The following is a 20317-nucleotide window of genomic DNA, read 5'->3' on the forward strand; positions in this document are numbered from 1 at the left end:
TAAGTGTATCAAGTCGCCTTGCTCTGGCAGCTTTTATAGCTAGTTTATGTTAACCACATAATATCAAGGGCTTCTATCGACAACTGGCAGTTATTCCGTAATCTCCGTCTATTAGCCCGGCAGTCTTCCAATGTTATACGTCAGAAGGCCATCAACAAAGAGCTCATGAGCCTGATAAAAAGCATTCTAGGAGCAAAGTTGCGCCGTAGGGGACCGGGATTCAGACAATTGATACGGATTTCGGGCGGATGAAAGACGAAGCAAACATGTCGGATTTCGGATAAATATACATACTGTACTTAATGAAAATGCCCGCCGGCGGGTCTACTGACCTGCCTAGATAGGAAATAAGAAACTCGTTCATTATCGGTAGTTTTTTGCATTTAATTCACAGGTACGCGATCTGGTTCGGTGATTTTTGATAGCTATTCCTATACTTCAACATTATGCTTTCGAAAAGTGCATTCACTGAATGCGATCAGCCAAGTAGTTTAAAGCATTTAATAGGTACATGCAATGAGTAGCTCTTCTACGCTGCAGACTCACCAGTTGACGGCCTATTCTACATAATGCCTTCCTTGATCAGCTCTGCATTGCCCACCAAGCAAACAGCGATCGTGGCCGAGGGCGCTGGCAAGCTCAGCCTTCGCCACGATGCCCCTGTACCTACGCTGGGGCCGAACGTGGCCATGGTCAAGACCGCAGCTGTCGCGATCAACCCGGTCGACGCAAAGATGCTAGACTACAGCCCAGTACCTGGAGCCATACATGGTTATGACTTTGCGGGCACCATCGTGGCGCTCGGAGATGGTACACCTGCTTATCTGAAAGTTGGAGACCGCGTTGCTGGAACGGTGCATGGTATGAACCCAAGCCTGCCCGATGTAGGGGCCTTTGCCGAATACGTTGCTGCTCCTGGGGACCTTCTCCTGCAAATCCCGGACTGGATGAGCTTCGAAGAGGCGTCGTCCATTGGATTGAGTTTATTCACAGCTGGTCTGGGTCTCTTTCAGGAACTCAAGGTTCCGAGCTCGACTACTGAGCCCTATGCCCCGCGTCCGGACGATGAATATGACTTTGGACCAGAATTTGTGCTAGTTGCTGGAGGAGCTACCGCAACCGGCACTCGTGCGATTCAATTGCTGAAACTGTATGTCGTACTTGCTATACTTTCCCTCCTTTCCCACGATTTTCAGTTACCAATGCTCTTGACTTTACAGCGCCGGCCTCCGCCCCATTGCCACATGCTCGCCATCAAATTTTGAACTCGTTCGGAGCTTCGGCGCCGAGGAAGTCTTTGACTATCATACTGCAGACTGTGCCGCCGAAATCAAAACATATACTCGTAACACCTTGGCATACGCTTTTGACTGTGTAGCTATGGCTGATACCATGCAGCTATGCTACGCAGCCATGGGACGCGCAGGTGGCCGCTACGTCACTCTAGAACCCTTTCGCCACGCAATTGCCTCGACCCGGCCTACTATCAAACCATCGTGGTTGTTGGCACTTACAATCTTTGGACTGAAGGTCAACCTTGAGGGCGAGTATAAGCGGGAAGCGAGCCCCGAGGATCGCAAGTTTGGGGAAACATTTACTCTCGAGATGCAGAAGCTACTGAATAAGGGAACACTAGCAATTCACCCCGTCCAAGTCCGCTCTGGTGGATGGGAGGGAGTGCTGAATGGTGTTGACTTTATCCGTAAGGAGACCATGTCCGGACAGAAGCTAGTTTATTCGGTATAAGGAAGGAGTGAAAGCTTTACGAGATCTAGACCAATACCAATTTATGAGTTTTATATCTTTCGTTATATCTCGTAACGACATTTGTAAAGTTCCTCTATGGTTACTAACCGATTTGCTATTGTTTATATTCCAATGGCCAAGATTAAGTGTGCAATTATTGACCGGTCTTCTTGGTCCAGAGGCATCAAAGCCTAAGACAATTTAGCTGAACATCCTACTGCCCTAAGACTGCGTCTGGACGATAGTTGTTCCAGTCGATGCCCCATTGTCAACTAGAAGTCATGAATAAGCATGCGCCAGTCCTTTGCCCTTAAAAATATATGATACGGATATGAGCTTCACTTAGGTTCTTCAAACTCACAGGAATATAGTAGTTATCCAGTTTATAGATCCCGAAGTTGATAATTTAGCTCATTATTATTCCTCGGGAATGAGAAAGAGCAAATCGTCCAAAGCATCAAGGAATGGCTAGGATGTCCTTTAGCATGATTATTTTAGGCATGGACAGATGCAACTAAACAGCTCTTCCAAACAATAAGCAGGCTACCAAGCCTTTGGATCAAATCTTCAACTATAGCTGACTTGATTTCCAATCTAATGTAGTAGGTACTCCATGAAACTTATCAATCACAATCGTCACAGTCTAATGTTATGCGGCTGGCAATCAAGTCCCGGGTTCATTATACCAGAGGGTCACTCTGGCGGGATGTTCCAGCAACTACTGCAACTTACGTTTGCACACTAACTAATCTGACCGCCAACTCAGGCTTTTCCCAATGTCTTGTCACCCTATTCTGCTTTAGCCAGTCTCTACTCCTCGGTTCGAGCTCAAGTTCGAAACACCAGACGATCTTGGCAAGGATGAGGCGCATTTCGGCATGCGCCAAATTCCGACCCAAGCATCCGCGTGGACCCAGACTGAAAGGCTGACAGGCAGTTTTGTTGTCATTGGCGTAGGCTTCGTCACCCATCCTGGATGTATAATTTTACGGTCAGCGTCAATTAAGTTATACAAGGTGAGAAACGGAAACCAAAAAGCGAAACCGAAAGGGATCCACGAACCATCTCTCAGGTACAAAAGCATCTGGATCTTTAAAATTTCGCTCGGAATGGTATGCGGCGTAGTGGCTGACAGAGACTATGGTTCCCTCTGGAATATAGTAACCACTGATGACCTCGCCGCCAGTATTTACCTGTCGTCCGAATCCAGCAGGGATGGGAGGGTAATACCGAAGACCCTCAGTGATGACGGCAACCAGGTACGGCGATCCATTGACTGCGTTGATCGTAATCTCGTCATACGTTTTAAACTTGCCACGGATTTCGACTTTGAGCTTGTGCATCTTTTCAGGGTTCGTAAGCAATAGCCATGTGAGGCCGCTGAGCAGGGTCGAGGTTGTTTCGGAGCCGCCGACGATAAGGGAACTGGCGTTTGAGATAATCTCCTGCTCAGTCAAGCGAGCCCCTTTTTCCGGGTTGTTCTGCAAGATATATGACATGAAGTCTGGTCGTGTGGTGTTTCGCTTAGTGCGTTTTCTGACTTGGCTGGCGATCCATTGCTGCCACTCGCCTCGTCAGTGCTGCATGTGCAACTAGAAAGGAATACCGTTCAATGACAACTGACCAGATAATCCTTGCGCTTTTGCATGAGGCTTTTGTCAAGAACAAAGCTTCCCAGATATTTCAGAAAGGGGAAGAAAGCAGAGATATATGAGAATCTTAACGATTTTAGGGAGTCGAAAAGAAGTGTAATGTATTGGTGCGTGGAAAGATCCTGGAGACATCCAAATGGTTCCCCTAAGAAGAGTCTGATGTCAGGATGCTACTTGTTGCAGACAGTAAACTGATGTTGAGGATTTACCAAATGCTAAATCAGCTATCAAGTCAAACATAATCCTGCCCCCATTCGTTATTCCAAAATAAAATTCAATTTCCCGCTCCTGGAATGTTAAGGTACTTACCATTTATACCACTGAACCATATCTACAGGTGCATTGTTGGTCGAGGATGTCACTTCTCTCATTTTGTGTATCAGTTGATCGACGTATCCCTGGATAAGCCCCTCTTGAGCCATGAGGGCTTTTTCGCTAAATGCATGGGAGACAATTCGACGGACTATCTCAGATTAAAGACACAAAAAGATCAGCTAGCTTGTGTTGGTGATGTTGAAACATGAAAGCACTCACTTCTTCCGTGATCCTCCTCGTTCGCATGTAAGAGTGATGGAGTACTATTGGCGGGTTTCACATACCACACAGGATCCTAAGGATCGATAACTTTTGAGCTTCGAAGTTTACATAGTCAAATATTCCCCGGACTCACCTTTTCCATGTTGAGATGGCCTTTCAACTTGCCGGTGCGGAATCCTAAAAACCAGAGGTCAAGAAAGATTATTACTATTGAGAATTGCTCTCTGGAACATACCGTAAATGTCGGGAAACGCAGTCTCCCCGGAAATAAATGAAACCTCCACTGGCGATATCCTCACCACATCGCCATACTTCTTGTGCAAGTCTACGGTATTGTGCACTGTCGTTCCTGCGATTAGGTGCCTCGCATATGGCACCATAGAGAGAGCATTGAACTTGGGGCCAGGAATGTGGCTCAGACTATCAAAACACAGGATGTAGCTGATCTTGCCCACGATATAGGCGACGAACTTGATTGGAGTCAGTAGACTCTCTATACAGCGATACGCAGCTAAAGGAACGACACCTACAAGTCCAGCAAAAATGCCAACAAACTTTACCCAGTGGTCAAAGATCATCTCCATGTCCATCTTGAAGGCTAACGGATACATCAAGGACCCAAGTCTTCAAAGGGAAATAGATTCGTAGGAGGAAACAAAAAGAAAGCCGATGGGGGAGATACGGAAATGGAGAAGGAAAACAGACTGGGCATTTCAACGTGAAAGATATAAATCAATCAAGACATGTAACATCCGCACACTAGGACAATAGCAAGTCATTATGGACCCCAATAATGTGCAACTGAATCGTGATAGCTTCCTTGAGAAAGTTCGGTGATTTAACTTAACCCCGGCCCCCAGAATCGGGGATTATTAGGATCAAGCATGCATGGGAAGGACGCACACACAATATACGAAGGATAGAAATTAATCTTTAGCCTATTTTTCATTTTAGCAATTGCCCCACGAAGCAGGCTAATTCAACGAGGCATTTCAAAAACAGAACAAGTAGAACATTATCGACTTCCAGAACAGCCCCCAATCTAAATTAATAACTCGTCTGTCGGCGGTGAATATTCCGAGATTGAATCGCAATGTAGCGTTAGATCTCGGTTGTTTCTCAACATCGCTTTGTTCTACACCCTCTCACGAACTGGGTATAGACCTTGTGTTTGCCGTATAACTAGCTATGCTCTATCTAATGCGTGCAAATATTAGCTTATCATGATGACAATCCACGCTTTACCACGGGTTTATTCTCTGCGGGGATATATATGGCCACGCATAAATGCGCGGGATAACGTCCACCTAGGGAGCAATTACCGAATTAGGAAATCAAAGTTCTGTGATACGAATCAAGTCAGAAAACATCCGAAGTGCCGACGGCGCTTAATGCCACAGCCATGATCGTAGACTCATGACAGGTATATAGTATATTCAGGGCGTGAAATGCCGAGACGATTTCGAAATTAATCAATACAAGACTGTCTGTGTGGCTCTGTATCGTCCAAGTTTGCATCCTCACGCTGATCATATGTTGTGTGACTCCTGAGAATCCTTTCCATTCATTTCATTCTTGAGCACTGTATAACAAGGAGTCCCTTTATCATCATGGTCGCTTATCAGCTGCCGGAGCCCATCGCTGTTGTGGGTAGCGGTTGTCGATTCCCTGGGAGTTCGCGTTCCCCATCCTCGCTATGGAAGCTCCTGGAGAGGCCTAGAGATGTATCAAGGGAGATACCGGAGGACAGATTTGAATTGAAAGGTTACTATCATCCTAAGGGCTCGCACCATGGAACTACAAACGTGGTACGCGCGTACATGTTCGACGAGGATCCTCGTGTGTTCGACGCGAACTTTTTCAACATCAGCGCCAATGAAGCAGACTCGATTGATCCACAGCAGCGACTGCTGATGGAGGTGGTGTATGAGGCTCTCGAAGCCGGTGGTCACCCTATTGAGATGCTTCGTGGATCAGATACGGCAGTCTATGTCGGTACCATGTCGGTTGACTACAACGATATTGTTTTGCGTGATATTGAAAGCGCACCCACGTACTTTGCTACCGGATCCTCTCGCGCTATTCTGTCTAATCGAATATCATACTTCTTTGACTGGCATGGACCCTCAATGACTATCGACACTGCCTGTTCCTCTAGTATGGTGGCTTTGCATCAGGGTGTCCATTCCCTACGCAGTGGTGAATCGCGTGTGGCAGTTGCCGGTGGCACAGGGTTGCTTCTTGGACCAGGTATGTCGCCACAAACAGGCTGGAGATGTTGAGGTCCATGGACTGACAATATCAGAGCAATTCGTGGGTGAAAGCAAAATGAATCTGTTGTCGCCTGATGGCCGTTCCCGCATGTGGGATGCCAATGCAAACGGCTATGCGCGAGGAGACGGCATCGCAGCAATTGTATTGAAGAAATTGAGCGATGCGATTGCTGATGGTGACCGCATTGAATGTCTCATTCGTGAAACCGGTGTCAACCAGGACGGAAAATCCACAGGGTTGACCGTCCCCAGCCCTGAAGCACAGGCAGCACTTATCAGGGAGACATATGCCAGAGCCGGCCTGGACATATCCAATCCCGTGGATTGGCCCCAGTTTTTCGAAGCCCATGGCACTGGTACCAAGGCGGGTGATCCTCGAGAGGCGTCAGCTATTTATCAGTGCTTCGGGCATGAGCAAAACAACGGGAATCCCCTGTACGTTGGCTCGATCAAGACTATCATTGGCCACACGGAGGGCACGGCCGGTTTGGCTGGTGTCATCAAGGCGTCTTTGGCAATCCAGAATGGCGTAATCCCGCCCAACATGCTTCTTGAGCGCTTGAATCCTGATATTGAACCCTACTATGACCATTTGCGCGTTCCAACTAGTGCGTTGCCATGGCCAAAACTGCCTAAAGGAGTACCACGACGAGCGAGTGTGAACAGCTTCGGTACGTATAGCCATTCCAAAATGAAAAGCCTGTGCTGACACGCATGCAGGTTTTGGAGGCACAAATGGGCACGCAATTGTGGAGAGCTACGAGCCGTCTGTGGCTATACCTCTATCCAAATCTCAGGACGCGAAAACCGTACCGTTCACTCCCTTTACTTTCTCTGCAGTGACAGAAGAGTCTCTTGTTGCACTTATGGAAAGTTACTCTAAGTTTCTGAAGGAAAATGACACAACCAATCTCTGCGACTTGGCTTGGACCCTCCAATACCGCAGGTCTGCACTCGCATCGAAGGCTTCTTTTTCGGCATCTACTGTCGAAGGACTGATCTCCAAGATCGATGCAAAGCTCTCGCATATCAAGGAGACACCAGGTACCACTATTGGTGTTCGGTCAAATCCTGCTAAGCCCAAGATCCTTGGAGTCTTTACCGGTCAGGGGGCCCAGTGGGCATCTATGGGCGCCCATCTGATCCGTTCTTCAGAGGCTGCTCGTGAAAAGCTTGAACAACTCGATCACTCTCTGGCCACTTTGCCAGAGGCAGATCGTCCGTCGTGGCGCATTGCAGCAGAACTTTCTGCAGCCAAAGACGCTTCACGTCTGTCCGAGGCCGCCTTATCACAGCCACTGTGTACGGCCATCCAAATTGTCCTCGTCGACCTGTTGCGTAGTGCGGGTATTACTTTTTCAGCAGTTGTAGGTCACTCCTCTGGAGAAATAGCAGCTTCATATGCGGCGGGCTTCATCTCCGCACATGATGCCATTCGCATTGCCTACTACAGAGGTGTGCATGCCAAACTCGCAGGAGGAAAGCAGGGCCAGAAAGGCGCCATGCTTGCTGTGGGGACGTCATGGGAGGACGCCGAGGAACTAATCAATCTCCCAGTTTTCAAGGGCCGAGTAAAAATTGCTGCCCACAATTCCGACGCCAGTCTTACTCTTTCAGGTGATGCCGACAAGCTTGCACATGCCAAACTAGTGTTTGATGAGGAGAAGAAGTTTGCCCGAATGCTTCATGTAGACACTGCGTATCACTCCCACCATATGCTTCCCTGCAGCAATGCATATATGTCTTCTTTGAAAGTTTGTGGTATCGAAGTAAACCGCGAACGCCACAATTCTTCTTCTTCTTGCTCCTGGTACTCGAGTGTCAAGTCAGGTCAACTTATGGATGCCGTCGACGAGCTTCGTGATTCATACTGGAGGGACAACATGGTGAACACGGTCTTATTCGCCGATGCCGTTAAGAGTGCTGCTGCAGATGAGAGTCTGAACATGGTCATCGAGGTCGGCCCTCATCCGGCCCTTAAGGGACCAGCCCAACAAACAATGTCGGACCTCCGATCACCCCTTCCATACACTGGCGTCTTGAGCCGAGGCTCTAACGACGTAGAAGCCTTCGCTGATGCACTGGGCTTCGTATGGACCTACCTTGGAGCAGGTGCGGTCGAATTCCAGACATACGATCGACTTGTAGCGCCTGGCCCGTCTCCCAAGCTCGCAACCGGCCTTCCATCCTACAACTGGAACCACAAGAGGGTCCATTGGCACGAATCACGTCTCGCCAAAAAGACACGATTGAGGGGTGCTCCTTTCCATGAGCTGTTAGGCGTGCCCTCAGCAAATAGCACATCAGGCGATCTGCGATGGAGGAACTTCCTCAAATCAGATGAGATTGCCTGGCTGGATGGACATCAGCTGCAAGGCCAAACCGTCTTCCCTGCAGCGGGATATGTGGCTATGGCTTTGGAAGCCAGCAAGAAACTCGCTGGTGATAAGAGTGTCCAGGTGATTGAAGTCCGTGATCTGGTTATTGGCAAGGCCATCACCTTCGATGATGGCGCAAAGTTTGCCGCTGAGACTCTAGTCACTCTGACAGGTATCACGTCGAGCACAAGGTCTAAAATAGCGGACTTCTCCGTGTATTCGTGCCCAAACACAGGATCGATGGATATGGAGCTCGTATCAAAAGGCAAAGTTGTCATAATTCTCGGTGCTCCTTCGTTTGACACTCTTTCTTCGACGCCACTGGATACCTCTACCATGACCGATATCGAAAGCGACACTTTCTATTCGGCGCTTGATGAACTCGGATATGGATATAATGGCCCCTTCAGAACTCTGTCTAACACGAAGAGGAAACTGGGCGTGGCCTCGGCTTTTGCGTCCACTTACACCTACGGTGATGAAGATGAGCCGTTGATAGTACACCCTACCATGCTAGATGTCGCCTTCCAAGCAACATTCCTCGCAGCCTCTGCTCCTGGTGATGATCAGCTATGGTCACTGCACGTCCCTACATCGATCAAATGTATACGAGTAAACCCTGAGCTCTGCGCTTCGTTGCCGATATCATCAGTTGATCTACCACTATCAGTTGTCTTGCATGAGCCCGAGTCTATATCCGTGCGTAGTAGCATCGACATTTTCAGCCAAGATGGCCAACAGACACTTCTCCAAGTTGAAGACTTAGTTCTGAAGCCATTCTCGCCAGCTACTGCTGCCGATGACCGTCACTTGTATTCCATGACGCGATATGATGTAGCTTCGCCAAACGCCAACATTATCACTGGCAACGAACACCCGACGGCGGAAGATTTCGACATCGCTAGTCTTTGCGAGAGGTTGGCATACTTTTATCTGAGAAAATGGAAATCGGAAATTCCACCCGAGCAATGGGAGAGTGACAGAAAGCATGTCCAAGCTTTGCGAGACTTGTTAAGCCAGCTAATATCCACAATCCATAGCGGGCGACATCCCACAGTTAAGAAGGAATGGAACAATGACGACGTTGAGAAGATCGCTTCTTTAATAAACCTGTATGCGGAGCATGACATAGTTCCTTTGAATGGCATTCTTACTAACGTTTCGTCAGCTATCCGGATAATATCGACCTCAAGATGATCTCTATCGTTGGAGAGGCCATCCCCGCGGTGGTGCGCGGCGAATACAGCATTCTGGACTGCATGCAGAAGGACAACATGCTCGACAATCTCTACAGAAACGGCCAAGGCTTCGCTCAATATAACTCATTCCTAGCTCGGACTATGAAGCAGGTCGCGCATCGGTATCCGCAGGTTAACATCTTAGAAATAGGTGAGACAAAGTCCTCACGAGCAATATACATATCAATGAAAACAATTAACACATCTGAACTAGGTGGTCGAACTGGTCATGCAACTACATCAATATTGGAACATCTAGGATACACGTTCGCCTCGTACACTTTCACAGATGTCTCGACAGAAGCGATACAAAAGGCCGCGGAATTATTCAAGGCCCAGAGTCAGAAAGTATCCTACAAGGTCTTCGATAGCGACAAGACTCCGGCATCACAGGAATTCAAGGAATACTCATACGATGTAGTCATTGTATCTAACATTCTTCATTCCACATCAACACCTAACAAAACCCTGGAGAATGTTCGCCGCCTTCTGAAACCAGGCGGTTATCTGTTGATGTCCGGAATTACTGACACTTCATCTTTGAGGAGTCAGGTTATTATGGGTGGTCTATCAGACTGGCGAATCAACATCGACGAAGACCGCAAAAAGGCTGCCTCAAGGACAGCGATTTGGCATAATGCTCTTCGTAAAACCGGATTCTCGGGGGTTGATAGCAACACCACGGAGGTCGGCGGTTTGGCCTGGCCGCATTCTGTCATTACTACACAGGCTGTCAATGACCGAGTCTCCCTTTTGAGGAGCCCAATGTCGAACTCTCAGCCACTCAAGCTGGAGGAGCTTGTAATTCTGGGCAATGGGTCACTTAAGAGCTCTCGTCTTGCGGAGGAGATCGCCGAACAGGCTAGGAAATTCTACGAAAAGATCACTATACTGGAAAGTCTACCAACTGATGACGACCAAATCTCCCCTATGACTACATTTATTAACCTCGCCGATCTTGATGAGCCTATTTTCAAGGATTTGACTGAAGAGAAGCTGGAAGGGCTAAAGTGCCTCTTTGAGCTCTCAAACAACGTCATCTGGGTGACCGAGGGCGCTCGCTCAGATGAGCCATACCACACTGCAAGCTTGGGATTTGGCCGTTCAATTGGTTATGAGATGCAGCACTTGTTTCTCCAATTCATTGATCTGGACACAGTTGACTATGCTACTCCTCGTTTGATTATCGAGGCTGTCCTGCGCCTTGCTGCTATGGATAAATGGGACTCTAAAGGCACATTGCATGACGAGCTTCTGTGGACAAAGGAGCCGGAGTTCTACGTAGAAGCTGGGCAAGTCTTGGTACCTCGTATTGTGCACAATGAAGAGCTCAATGGCAGAATCAACTCACTGAGGCGTAACGTCACCAAGTCTGTGAACCCGCAGAGCTCTACGGTATACGTTTCCCGGGCTGCAGATACATCCATTGTTTTACGAGAAGAATTGATCACTGCGTCTGTTGCACACGGAAACGACTCTATCCAACTCAGCCATTCCGTCCTGTCCTCGCTCAATGTTGCGCCGGACACATTCCTATTCCTTGGGTTGGGCACCAAGCAGTCAACTAATGAAACTGTTATCGCTCTTTCCGACATCGTCGCCTCGAAGATTAGCAGTGCAACAAGCTTAACGGTCAATATCCCTCCCAACCAGGCATCTTCATTCCTCGCTGCCGTCGCCAGTGAGCTCCTCGCGTCATCACTGGTTACCAAATTGTCTGCAGACTCCCATATCCTCGTGAATGAGCCCGGTCGAGACGAGTTCTTTTCGTCAGCGTTGTTGAGACAAGCAGCGGCCAAAAATATTCGCGTGACCTTCAGCACTAGCAAGTCTCATACCAAAGATACAGCATGGATCAGATTGACTCCCTGGACATCAAAACACATCCTGCAGAAGTGGATTCCAAGCGATATCACCCACTTCTTGGATCTTGCAGCGGACAATGATAGCAAGGATGCTGCCCTCCAGATTAGAGACTGCCTGCCTTATACATGCAGACAAATGAACGTCGCTGAATTGATCCGTCACCAAGCCCTCATTCCGAGAAGCAACAACAGCGACTCCATCAAGGCCCTAGAAGAAGCAGTGAATCGTGCAAAGAAGTCTGCATCTGACAAGATTCCCGAGGCGATCGTCTCTGCAATGAACCTCTCAGACGCGTCTATCCCTGTTCTCCCGCTGAATGTTATCGACTGGACGTCAGACAACGCTCTCACGGTACAGGTGCAGCCTCTTAACGCGAGCCGCATGTTCTCACGGGACAAGACATATCTTCTAGCCGGCCTTTCTGGAGACTTGGGTCTATCTATTTGTGAATGGATGGCCAAGAATGGAGCAGGTTATGTATGCTTGACGAGTCGTCGACCCAAATCCGACGAGAAGTGGGTGGCTGCGATGAAGAAATATGGCACAACTGTGAAATTCTACGCAATGTAAGACCATTATCCCAAGGAAAAGCAATATATATACATCACACTAACATCGACTAGGGATATCACAAAACAATCAGATTTGGAAAGAGTTGTAGAAGAAATCCGTGAAACTTGCCCCCCTATTGCTGGAGTCGCTAACGGTGCGGCGGTGTTCCATGACGGACCTTTCTCAGAAATGTCCCTAGAGGTAATGGAGAAGGTCACCAAGCCTAAAGTCGACGGCACAAATCACCTCGATGCTATCTTCAATGACAAAGATCTGGAATGGTTCATCGTGTTCTCATCGATCGCGTCCGTGAATGGAAACAGTGGGCAATCCAACTACAGCGCAGCGAATGCCTACATGACCGGTCTTGTGAGCCAGCGCAGGAAGCGTGGCCTGGCCGGTACTTCTATTGACATTGGTCGAGTTGCTGGTATCGGATATGTCGAACGCGCAGGTCCCAAGGCGAAAGAGCAGTTGATCCGTTTCGGTTGTATGGCAGTCTCTGAGAGCGATCTCCATCATCTGCTCGCAGAGGCTATCCATGCTGGTTCTCCAGGGTCGAATGCTGCTCCGGTGATCACTACAGGTTGCCGCACAGTTGATTACGATGAAGAGCCTAGAGTGACGTGGTTCAACAATCCTCGCTTCTCACACAAGATTGTAATCAGTGAGAGCTCTAGCGGATCCAGAGATGGCAGCAAGAAGAGCGCGCTTCCTGTTCGTGAACAGCTTGCGTCCGCAACGACCAAGGAGGAGGCATTGGAGATTATGAAAGGTAAAATAGTGAACCTACAGTTGTGAGTGGAAATTCTTAAGAGACTAATTTGGATTTTGTTTCAGATTGTTTCGCCGCCAAGTTGGCCATGATTTCGCAGTCTGACGGTGAAGTTGGCCACGACATTCCCCTGGTCGAGCTCGGAATCGACTCTTTGGTCGCGGTCGAAGTGCGCAGCTGGTTCTTGAAGGAGCTCAAGACTGATATGCCCGTCCTGAAGGTTCTTGGAGGTGGCTCTGTCGCTGACCTGTGTGAGCAAGCATTGGAGAAGATGCCAGAAGATCTGCTTCCTAGCCTGGGCAAAGGGCAGCCTGTAGAAGCCAAGGCAGCAGAGCCCAGTACTGCACACAAGCCAACTGCGCCACAAAGTAAAAGCTCTACCTCTATTTCCACAGGATCATCGTCAGGCACCCGCTCCCCAATGGATACGCCGGCATCACAACTTTCGGAGTCTCCGCTAGACCTGGCCGACGATTTGAACAAAAGACTTACTTCGCAGCGAGTTGAGGCCCAAGCACACCCGAGTTATACTAAAAGTGAGCTTGTATCTTTCGCCCAGTCTCGCTTTTGGTTCATGAGGTTGCTGATAGACGATCAGACAACATATAACATCGCTATCCGTATCCGCATAGTCGGTAATCTTCGAGTCGGTGACCTTGAGAGGGCCGTCCGTCTTGTCGGTGCTAGACACGAGTCCCTCCGGACCTGCTTTGTGGCAGACGAGAAGGAGGCTGACTTGGCCTACCAGAAGGTCATGTCCACATCTCGTTTGCGGCTTGAGAGAAAGGACATTAGCAGCGTCGCCGAGGTTGAAGCCGAATATGAGGATATGAAAGTGGCCAAGTACAACATCGAAACCGGCGACATGATGCGTCTCGTTCTCCTGACGCTGTCCCCAACCGAGCATTTTCTTATAGTTGGCTATCATCATATTCTAATGGACGGTGTCAGTTTTCAGGTCTTCCTGTCTGATCTGGAGAAGGCTTACCAGCGGCAATCCCTTGGTACTCCCCCATGTCAGCTCCCCGAGTTTTCGCGTAGCCAGCGTGCCGGATTCGAAAACGGTGAGATGGCTCAGGACATTCAATACTGGCAGAGGGAATTCAAGAGCGGCTATCCTGTCCTACCACTACTGCCGATGGCCAAGGTCACCTCAAGAGCCCCGGTCAAGGTCTTTGACTTCAACCAGGTTGTATACAGGCCTGCTCCCGAGCTGTCAGAGCGTATCAGAGAAATTTCCAAAGCGCTTCGTTCAACCACGTTCCACTTCTACCTCGCCACCTTCAAAGCGATGCTTTTCCGCTTTACTCACGCAGAGGAACTTACCATCGGCATCGCTGATGCTAATCGAACTAGCAGCGATGTCATGGGAACCATTGGGATGTTGCTCAACCTGCTGAGCTTGCGTTTTAAGAATATCCCGCATCAGAAATTCCAGGACTCGGTTACAGAGGCTCGAAGCAAAGCGTACGAGGCGTTGAATCACTCCAAAGTACCTTTCGACGTCCTTCTCAACGAGCTCAATGTCCCCCGGTCTTCATCATACAGCCCCTTCTTCCAGGCCTTCTTTGACTACCGTCAAGGCCAGCAAGAGACCCGTTCGTTTGGCAATACGGAATTTGAATTCCTTGATCTACACCCAGGCCGCACCGCATACGATATCACGCTTGATGTCACGGAAAGCTCAGATAAAGTTGGAATGTTGTTCCGGACCCAGTCCAGCCTTTACGATATGACAGCTACACAATTATTGATTGATAGTTATGCTCAGCTCCTCGAAGCGTTTGCAGGCAACACATCGTTGGAAATTCTGGAACCTATGTTGTTCAGTGACAAGACGCTTGAACACGCTCTCGAAGTTGGTCGTGGTGAGTCTTGCTTTCTTCTTCTTTTCTACATCATCACTTGGGTAACGAAGAACAAAGGAATAAGAAGAAGAAAGACATGCTGATTCAGAATTCTAGGGCCACACCTGGAGTCCGCTTGGCCGGAAACACTTCCCCTTCGCATTGACCAAGTTGCAGAGGCCAACAAGGACAGGGTCGCACTCATGGATGATCATGGCCGAGTACTAACTTACGAAGCCATGACTGACCGCATTGAGGCCATCGCTGAAGTTCTACAAGACAGTGGCATTGGTGAGAATTCTCGCGTTCTTGTATTTGAAGATGCAACAGTCGACTGGTTCTGCTCCATGCTCGCGATTATGCGCATTGGAGCAGTTTATATCCCGCTGGACCTTCGTAATCCGATCTCTCGATTGGCGGATGTTGCTGAGAGCTGCCAACCGGCGGCCATCCTTGTCGACACTACCACTGTCCGTGATGCGCCTCAGTTGAATACTGTAAACGCCAAAATCATCAACGTACCCACTGTTGGCTCCAAACCCTCTGTGCGCGTACCCAACATATCGAAGGCGAGCGGTATAGCTGCCATTCTATTCACTAGTGGATCGACTGGCAAACCCAAGGGAATTGTTGTAAAACACTCCGGACTGCGAAACGAGATCGAAGGCTACACAATGCGATGGGGACTTAAGGCGGAACGAGTTCTTCAACAGAGCGCTTTTACATTTAATCACGCTTCTGATCAGGTCTATACCGGCTTGGTTAATGGAGGGTCTGTGTACATTGTCCCATGGAGCAAGCGTGGAGATCCAATTGAGATTACCAAAATCATTCGTGAACAAGGTATCACGTATACCAAGGCGACTCCTGCGGAGTATTCTTTGTGGTTGGACTACGGGAATTCCAACCTGAAGATGGCTTCAGCTTGGCGATTCGCTTTTGGCGGTGGTGAGACACTTACCAGCGTACTTTTAGAGAAGATCGCCATGCTAGAATTGCCCAACCTCCGTTTCTTTAACTCATACGGTCCGACTGAGATCTCAATCTCTTCGACCAAGATGGAGCTCGATTACCGTAAAGGTCTTCCCGAAGGCCGAATTCCGTGCGGATACTCTTTGCCCAACTATGCAGCATACATATTGGACGAGCAGCTGAAGCCAGTGCCCGTGGGGATGCCCGGTGAACTCTGGATTGGGGGAGCTGGCGTTTCCCTTGGTTATCTGAACAACAGGGAGCTTACGGATCACCATTTCGTACATAATCCTTATGCAACACCAGAGTATCTAGCTCAGGGATGGACTACAATGTATCGGACAGGCGATATCGCCCATTTACAGGAAGACGGGGCCATGGTATTCCATAGCCGTGTTGCAGGTGATTCACAAGTCAAAATTCGCGGCCTACGCATTGAGCTGAGTGACATTGAAATGAATATCCTCAAGGCTGCTAATGGGGCCCTGAGAGAAGCAATAGTCACGCTCCGCGACGGCGACCCAGCCTTGCTAGTTGCGCATGTGGTGTTTGCTCCTCAGCATACAGTAGCTGACATCGGAATTTTCCTACAGCATCTCTTGGACACTCTTGAGCTACCGCAGTATATGATTCCTGCAATGGCGATCCCCCTTGACAAAATGCCCCTCAGCAATCATTCTAAAGTGGACCGAGAAGCTCTTAAGAAGCTGCCTCTTCCTAAGCACAATACTCGGAAAACAAATTCGAACAGTGAGGAGATATTGACCGAGACAATGGTTCAACTGAGGCGGTTGTGGGAGGATGTGTTGGGTGCTAAAGAACACGGGCTCGACATCACTGCTTCGACCAGCTTCTTCTCCATTGGTGGCAACTCATTGCTCATTGTGAGATTACAGTCTCGCATCCGGGCCTTTTTCAACGTAACATTGAGACTTGTTGACCTTCTTGGGGCCAACAAGCTTAGTGAAATGGCGCAGCTAATCGAAGACAGCAGTAATGTCAGTCTCATCGATTGGCAGGATGAAGTCACTCTACCAGAAACTGGGCCATTCTCAGACGCCGTCACAAGCAAGCCGATCAAGACGACTGACAAGGTAGTCCTCGTAACAGGCGCAGGCGGATTCCTAGGGAAACACATCCTGACGCAGCTCGTCGCAGATCCAAACGTCAGCAAGATACACTGCATTGGTTTGCGTGATAAGCCCGCCGGAGAGCCGCGCAAGCTAGCTGTCTCGTCTCCAAAGATCATCACGCATTCAGGGGATCTATCTGAGCCCTGGCTTGGCCTTTCAGAGTCGCATTTCTTGACGCTCTCTGCAGATGTGGATAGTATTCTGCATATGGCCGCAGTGCGCTCATTCTGGGACAACTATAACCTGCTACGTCCAGTAAATGTTACACCAACAAAACAGTTGATCAAGATGGCTGCTGCCCGCCGTATCCCTATTCATTACGTCTCTACCGCTGGCGTCGTACCTGGACAAAGTGCTGGCAGCATCGCAGAGTCAGTTGTCCAGTTCCCTCCACCCGCAGATGGGTCGCAGGGTTATATTTCCAGTCGGTGGGTCAGTGAACAAGTCCTTGAAAAGGCTGCGTTGGTTCTAAAAGTGCCAACATCGATCCATCGATTTGTCCCGTCCAAGACGCCATCTGCTGAGGCGGCCGCACACGCACTAGAGGAGTTTTTGGTCTTTATTGATAAAATGTCCCTAATGCCAGAGCTGACTGGATTGACCGGGCGATTCGACATGACTGCGGTAGGCAAAGCTTCCGGCAGTCTGACCGAGAGAATTGCTGAAGAGTCAGCTCAGAAGCCTGGAGCCGCAAGCTTTTTCCATCACGAGTGCGAGATTCGCATTGACATTCCGGAGCTGAAAGCATTTGTAGAAGAACGGAGAGGGAACCGGAATTTCAGCACGATGCCGGGACTGAAGTTTATTGGCCGGATGAAGGAGCTTGGACTTCAATACTTTGTGGCTTCGCAAGACCTTCTGATGGGAAGTCAGACGCAGGGCAGTGAGCTTTTGGAGTCCAGGAGGTGAATCTTCTATCCTACATGGCGACCGATGTGTCTATTATGTTGTAGAATGTGACAGTGCGATTTTAGATAGTTACAAGAAGAGGATCAATGTATATAAATACCACGCGCTATGTCTTTCCCTGTTGTTCCTTTCCACTACCATCTCGAAATTCTACCTAATTGGGAGAAAAAGGCTTTTGAATAGGTACATAATTTATTTCACCTCTTGGAGAAGCATCTTGGAGTCATTTAGCCCCGCAGAATATTCTTTTAGTGTTGAATTTGTATGCCCTGTCAGGGGATATCCTTTGCTAAACATCGTAATCGAATCCATCAAGACTTCCCTCCGGCGTCGCCTCGAAAAACATATCACGCCCATCTATTGACTTTGTCTCACGAGAGAAGTTGTTGTACAAGCCAGTTTTCTATCAGAGTCAAGCAATTCAATGCAAGGAAACACTCGACAACAGCAATAGCTAGGTTTTGCCATCCGGGGGGTAACCCCAGGCTGAGGACCGGAAGAACAGTCTCGCGTCCCACTGACAGAGCTTCCAAAGCCAGCCATCGGATCAAGCACGAGGCAACGAATACATAAACCCCAAGGATGTTTTGAGAGTTGAAGGCTAGTCTCCGCGCAGCTGATAATCGGAGACTCGAGAGAATGTAAACCGTATAAGGTACCGCATTCGAAGACGATAGGACAAAGTTATCCATGAAGGATAGGGTTGAGTTATCCCGAGTCAAGGAAAGCACTTTTCGAAGTTTCCACTTTGAAGGTACGTTAGGGTCAGATTTGTGGACAAAAGGTGATTTGTATTCGAGAATAGACTCGAGGAGAGTTATGTCGGAGACAATGAGTCTTTGAGCCGTCGGATCAGCGATGTGCCCAGTGGGCTGGATCTCCTGGGCCAATGCTGTTTTCGCATGGACATACGTGATGATTCGAGTATAGAATGCAGGGTCGGTAGGCTCAACTGTGAGGTATCGCGCATTGGTAGCCTCATTTACATAGCACGAGGGCGATCGCATGCGGATAGTTTCATTAGTGAATGACCTGCAGGGGAGGTACGTGACCTCGACAGGTTCCGGGTATGTGTCGACAGAGTGGGCAAGATATGCTCGAAAGTAGGATTCAAGTTCTCTACGACCATAGTTAGTAACAAATCCCTAGGGCTAGCACTAGCATGGAATATACGTGCATTTCGAGGCTTGTGATATGGCGGCCAACGCTTCCGCTTCGAACGGGGGGCTTGGAGTGCATTGTCATTTTTCCTGAGAATCGAATCTTTAACGCTTTGTAAATGATTTCCGGTGTGGTCAATACTCCTGGCAACGTCCACTGAAGCGCAACCCTGACGACATCCAAGTAAGACATTTGTGTAGGATCAATCGGGAAACCATCACACGTCAAGCGAGTGGCCATCCTGACTTCTCCGGTCTCCTCTAATGTTGTCATATTGGAGAAAGTTGCATCAGGTGCCCAGGAGGACGGTCTGAGGGGGTCCATCATCCTCTGCGAAACCACTCCATCAACCTTCTCGAAAGGCGATGCAAAAATGTACTTGTGCCAATCGCCGCCGTAAAATTTGGCCTTGGTTGCCGTAGGCAAAGACTGCACCAACTGTCGATGGTCCACATATTCTGGTAATCCTGTAGATTCTGGCATGTTAAGTTTGTTCGAGGTTGGCTTCACTCTAAGCAGAATGTTCCTCTTCTCCCAGTAGGAGTTGTTGATCTCGAGGATCAAGGCATCCAGTTCTCGGTCTTTGGTGTAGAGATACCACCAACTCACAACACTCCTAGACCATCCCATAAATTGCGGTACGCCAAGTAGATATGCATAGGGCCACTGAGTAGGGTCTTCATTCTACTCTAGATAGTCAGTAAATGAATGATTATCTATTAAGCTCTCTTGGAAGTTTCGGCACCTGAGATAGCAGAAAGCTGTCCAGTTTCTCCCGGAGATCTACTCCGTGGTCGCCTCTATGTAGGAATCGTGCCGAGTCAAAACTGAACCAGCAACGCAAATGTGAGAACATGCGATTCCAGGAGAAACCAATAGTACTTCCTGGAGGAGGAGAAACATCGAGAGACTTGTCATCAATGGCCAAGAGGTTGCCAATGCGGCAACGAAGTCCAACGGGGACGCCCACGAGTAGAAATCGGTTATTAAATCTATCCTTCACAGGAGAAAGGCGTATATGTCTGAATCTTACTGGAAACAGAAGTGGTTTTCCAAGTACCGTTTGTCTATCGTCGTTCAAGGAAACCAATTTGCGGGGTGCAAAGACTGCTCGCGCCAGCATCAAGAGCAAAGAAGCGACTATTGCAGACAACAGAAGAATAGCCCCTCCACTCACAGCCTTTGTCCATAATGCTGGGTTCGCAGAATGGTGGCCCACATACAAAATGGCCAACACCAAATCCGTGAGCGTCATGTTGTGGTATATGGTTTATCCTT

The 20317-nt window shown here is 48.8% G+C and overlaps 4 protein-coding genes across 4 annotated transcripts; 2 read left to right on the top strand and 2 right to left on the bottom strand.

Moving 5' to 3' along the window:
- Positions 1-569: 569 nt before the first annotated feature.
- On the top strand, positions 570-1746 carry UA08_05016 (hypothetical protein; the record flags this gene model as incomplete). The annotated part of the gene is made up of 2 exons (XM_020267602.1): positions 570-1150; positions 1221-1746. The coding sequence occupies 2 exons, from the start codon at positions 570-572 to the stop codon at positions 1744-1746; spliced, it is 1107 nt and encodes a 368-aa protein (XP_020119684.1).
- Positions 1747-2410: 664 nt separating this feature from the next.
- UA08_05017 (hypothetical protein) lies at positions 2411-4525 on the bottom strand (the record flags this gene model as incomplete). The annotated part of the gene is made up of 10 exons (XM_020267613.1): positions 2411-2444; positions 2479-2718; positions 2809-3305; positions 3371-3543; positions 3608-3642; positions 3708-3861; positions 3933-4008; positions 4069-4112; positions 4171-4405; positions 4466-4525. 10 exons carry the CDS (start codon positions 4523-4525, stop codon positions 2411-2413), a joined length of 1548 nt encoding a protein of 515 aa, XP_020119807.1.
- Positions 4526-5545: 1020 nt separating this feature from the next.
- On the top strand, positions 5546-17878 carry UA08_05018 (hypothetical protein; the record flags this gene model as incomplete). The annotated part of the gene is made up of 8 exons (XM_020267624.1): positions 5546-6185; positions 6241-6879; positions 6929-9698; positions 9755-9975; positions 10039-12256; positions 12314-13017; positions 13083-14885; positions 14982-17878. 8 exons carry the CDS (start codon positions 5546-5548, stop codon positions 17876-17878), a joined length of 11892 nt encoding a protein of 3963 aa, XP_020119808.1.
- Positions 17879-18249: 371 nt separating this feature from the next.
- On the bottom strand, positions 18250-20294 carry UA08_05019 (hypothetical protein; the record flags this gene model as incomplete). The annotated part of the gene is made up of 3 exons (XM_020267635.1): positions 18250-18997; positions 19149-19723; positions 19785-20294. 3 exons carry the CDS (start codon positions 20292-20294, stop codon positions 18250-18252), a joined length of 1833 nt encoding a protein of 610 aa, XP_020119809.1.
- Positions 20295-20317: the final 23 nt, after the last annotated feature.

Source organism: Talaromyces atroroseus, assembly GCF_001907595.1.
Source record: "Talaromyces atroroseus strain IBT 11181 chromosome Unknown scaffold_6, whole genome shotgun sequence".
In the NCBI taxonomy this organism is placed as follows: Eukaryota; Fungi; Ascomycota; class Eurotiomycetes; order Eurotiales; family Trichocomaceae; genus Talaromyces; species Talaromyces atroroseus.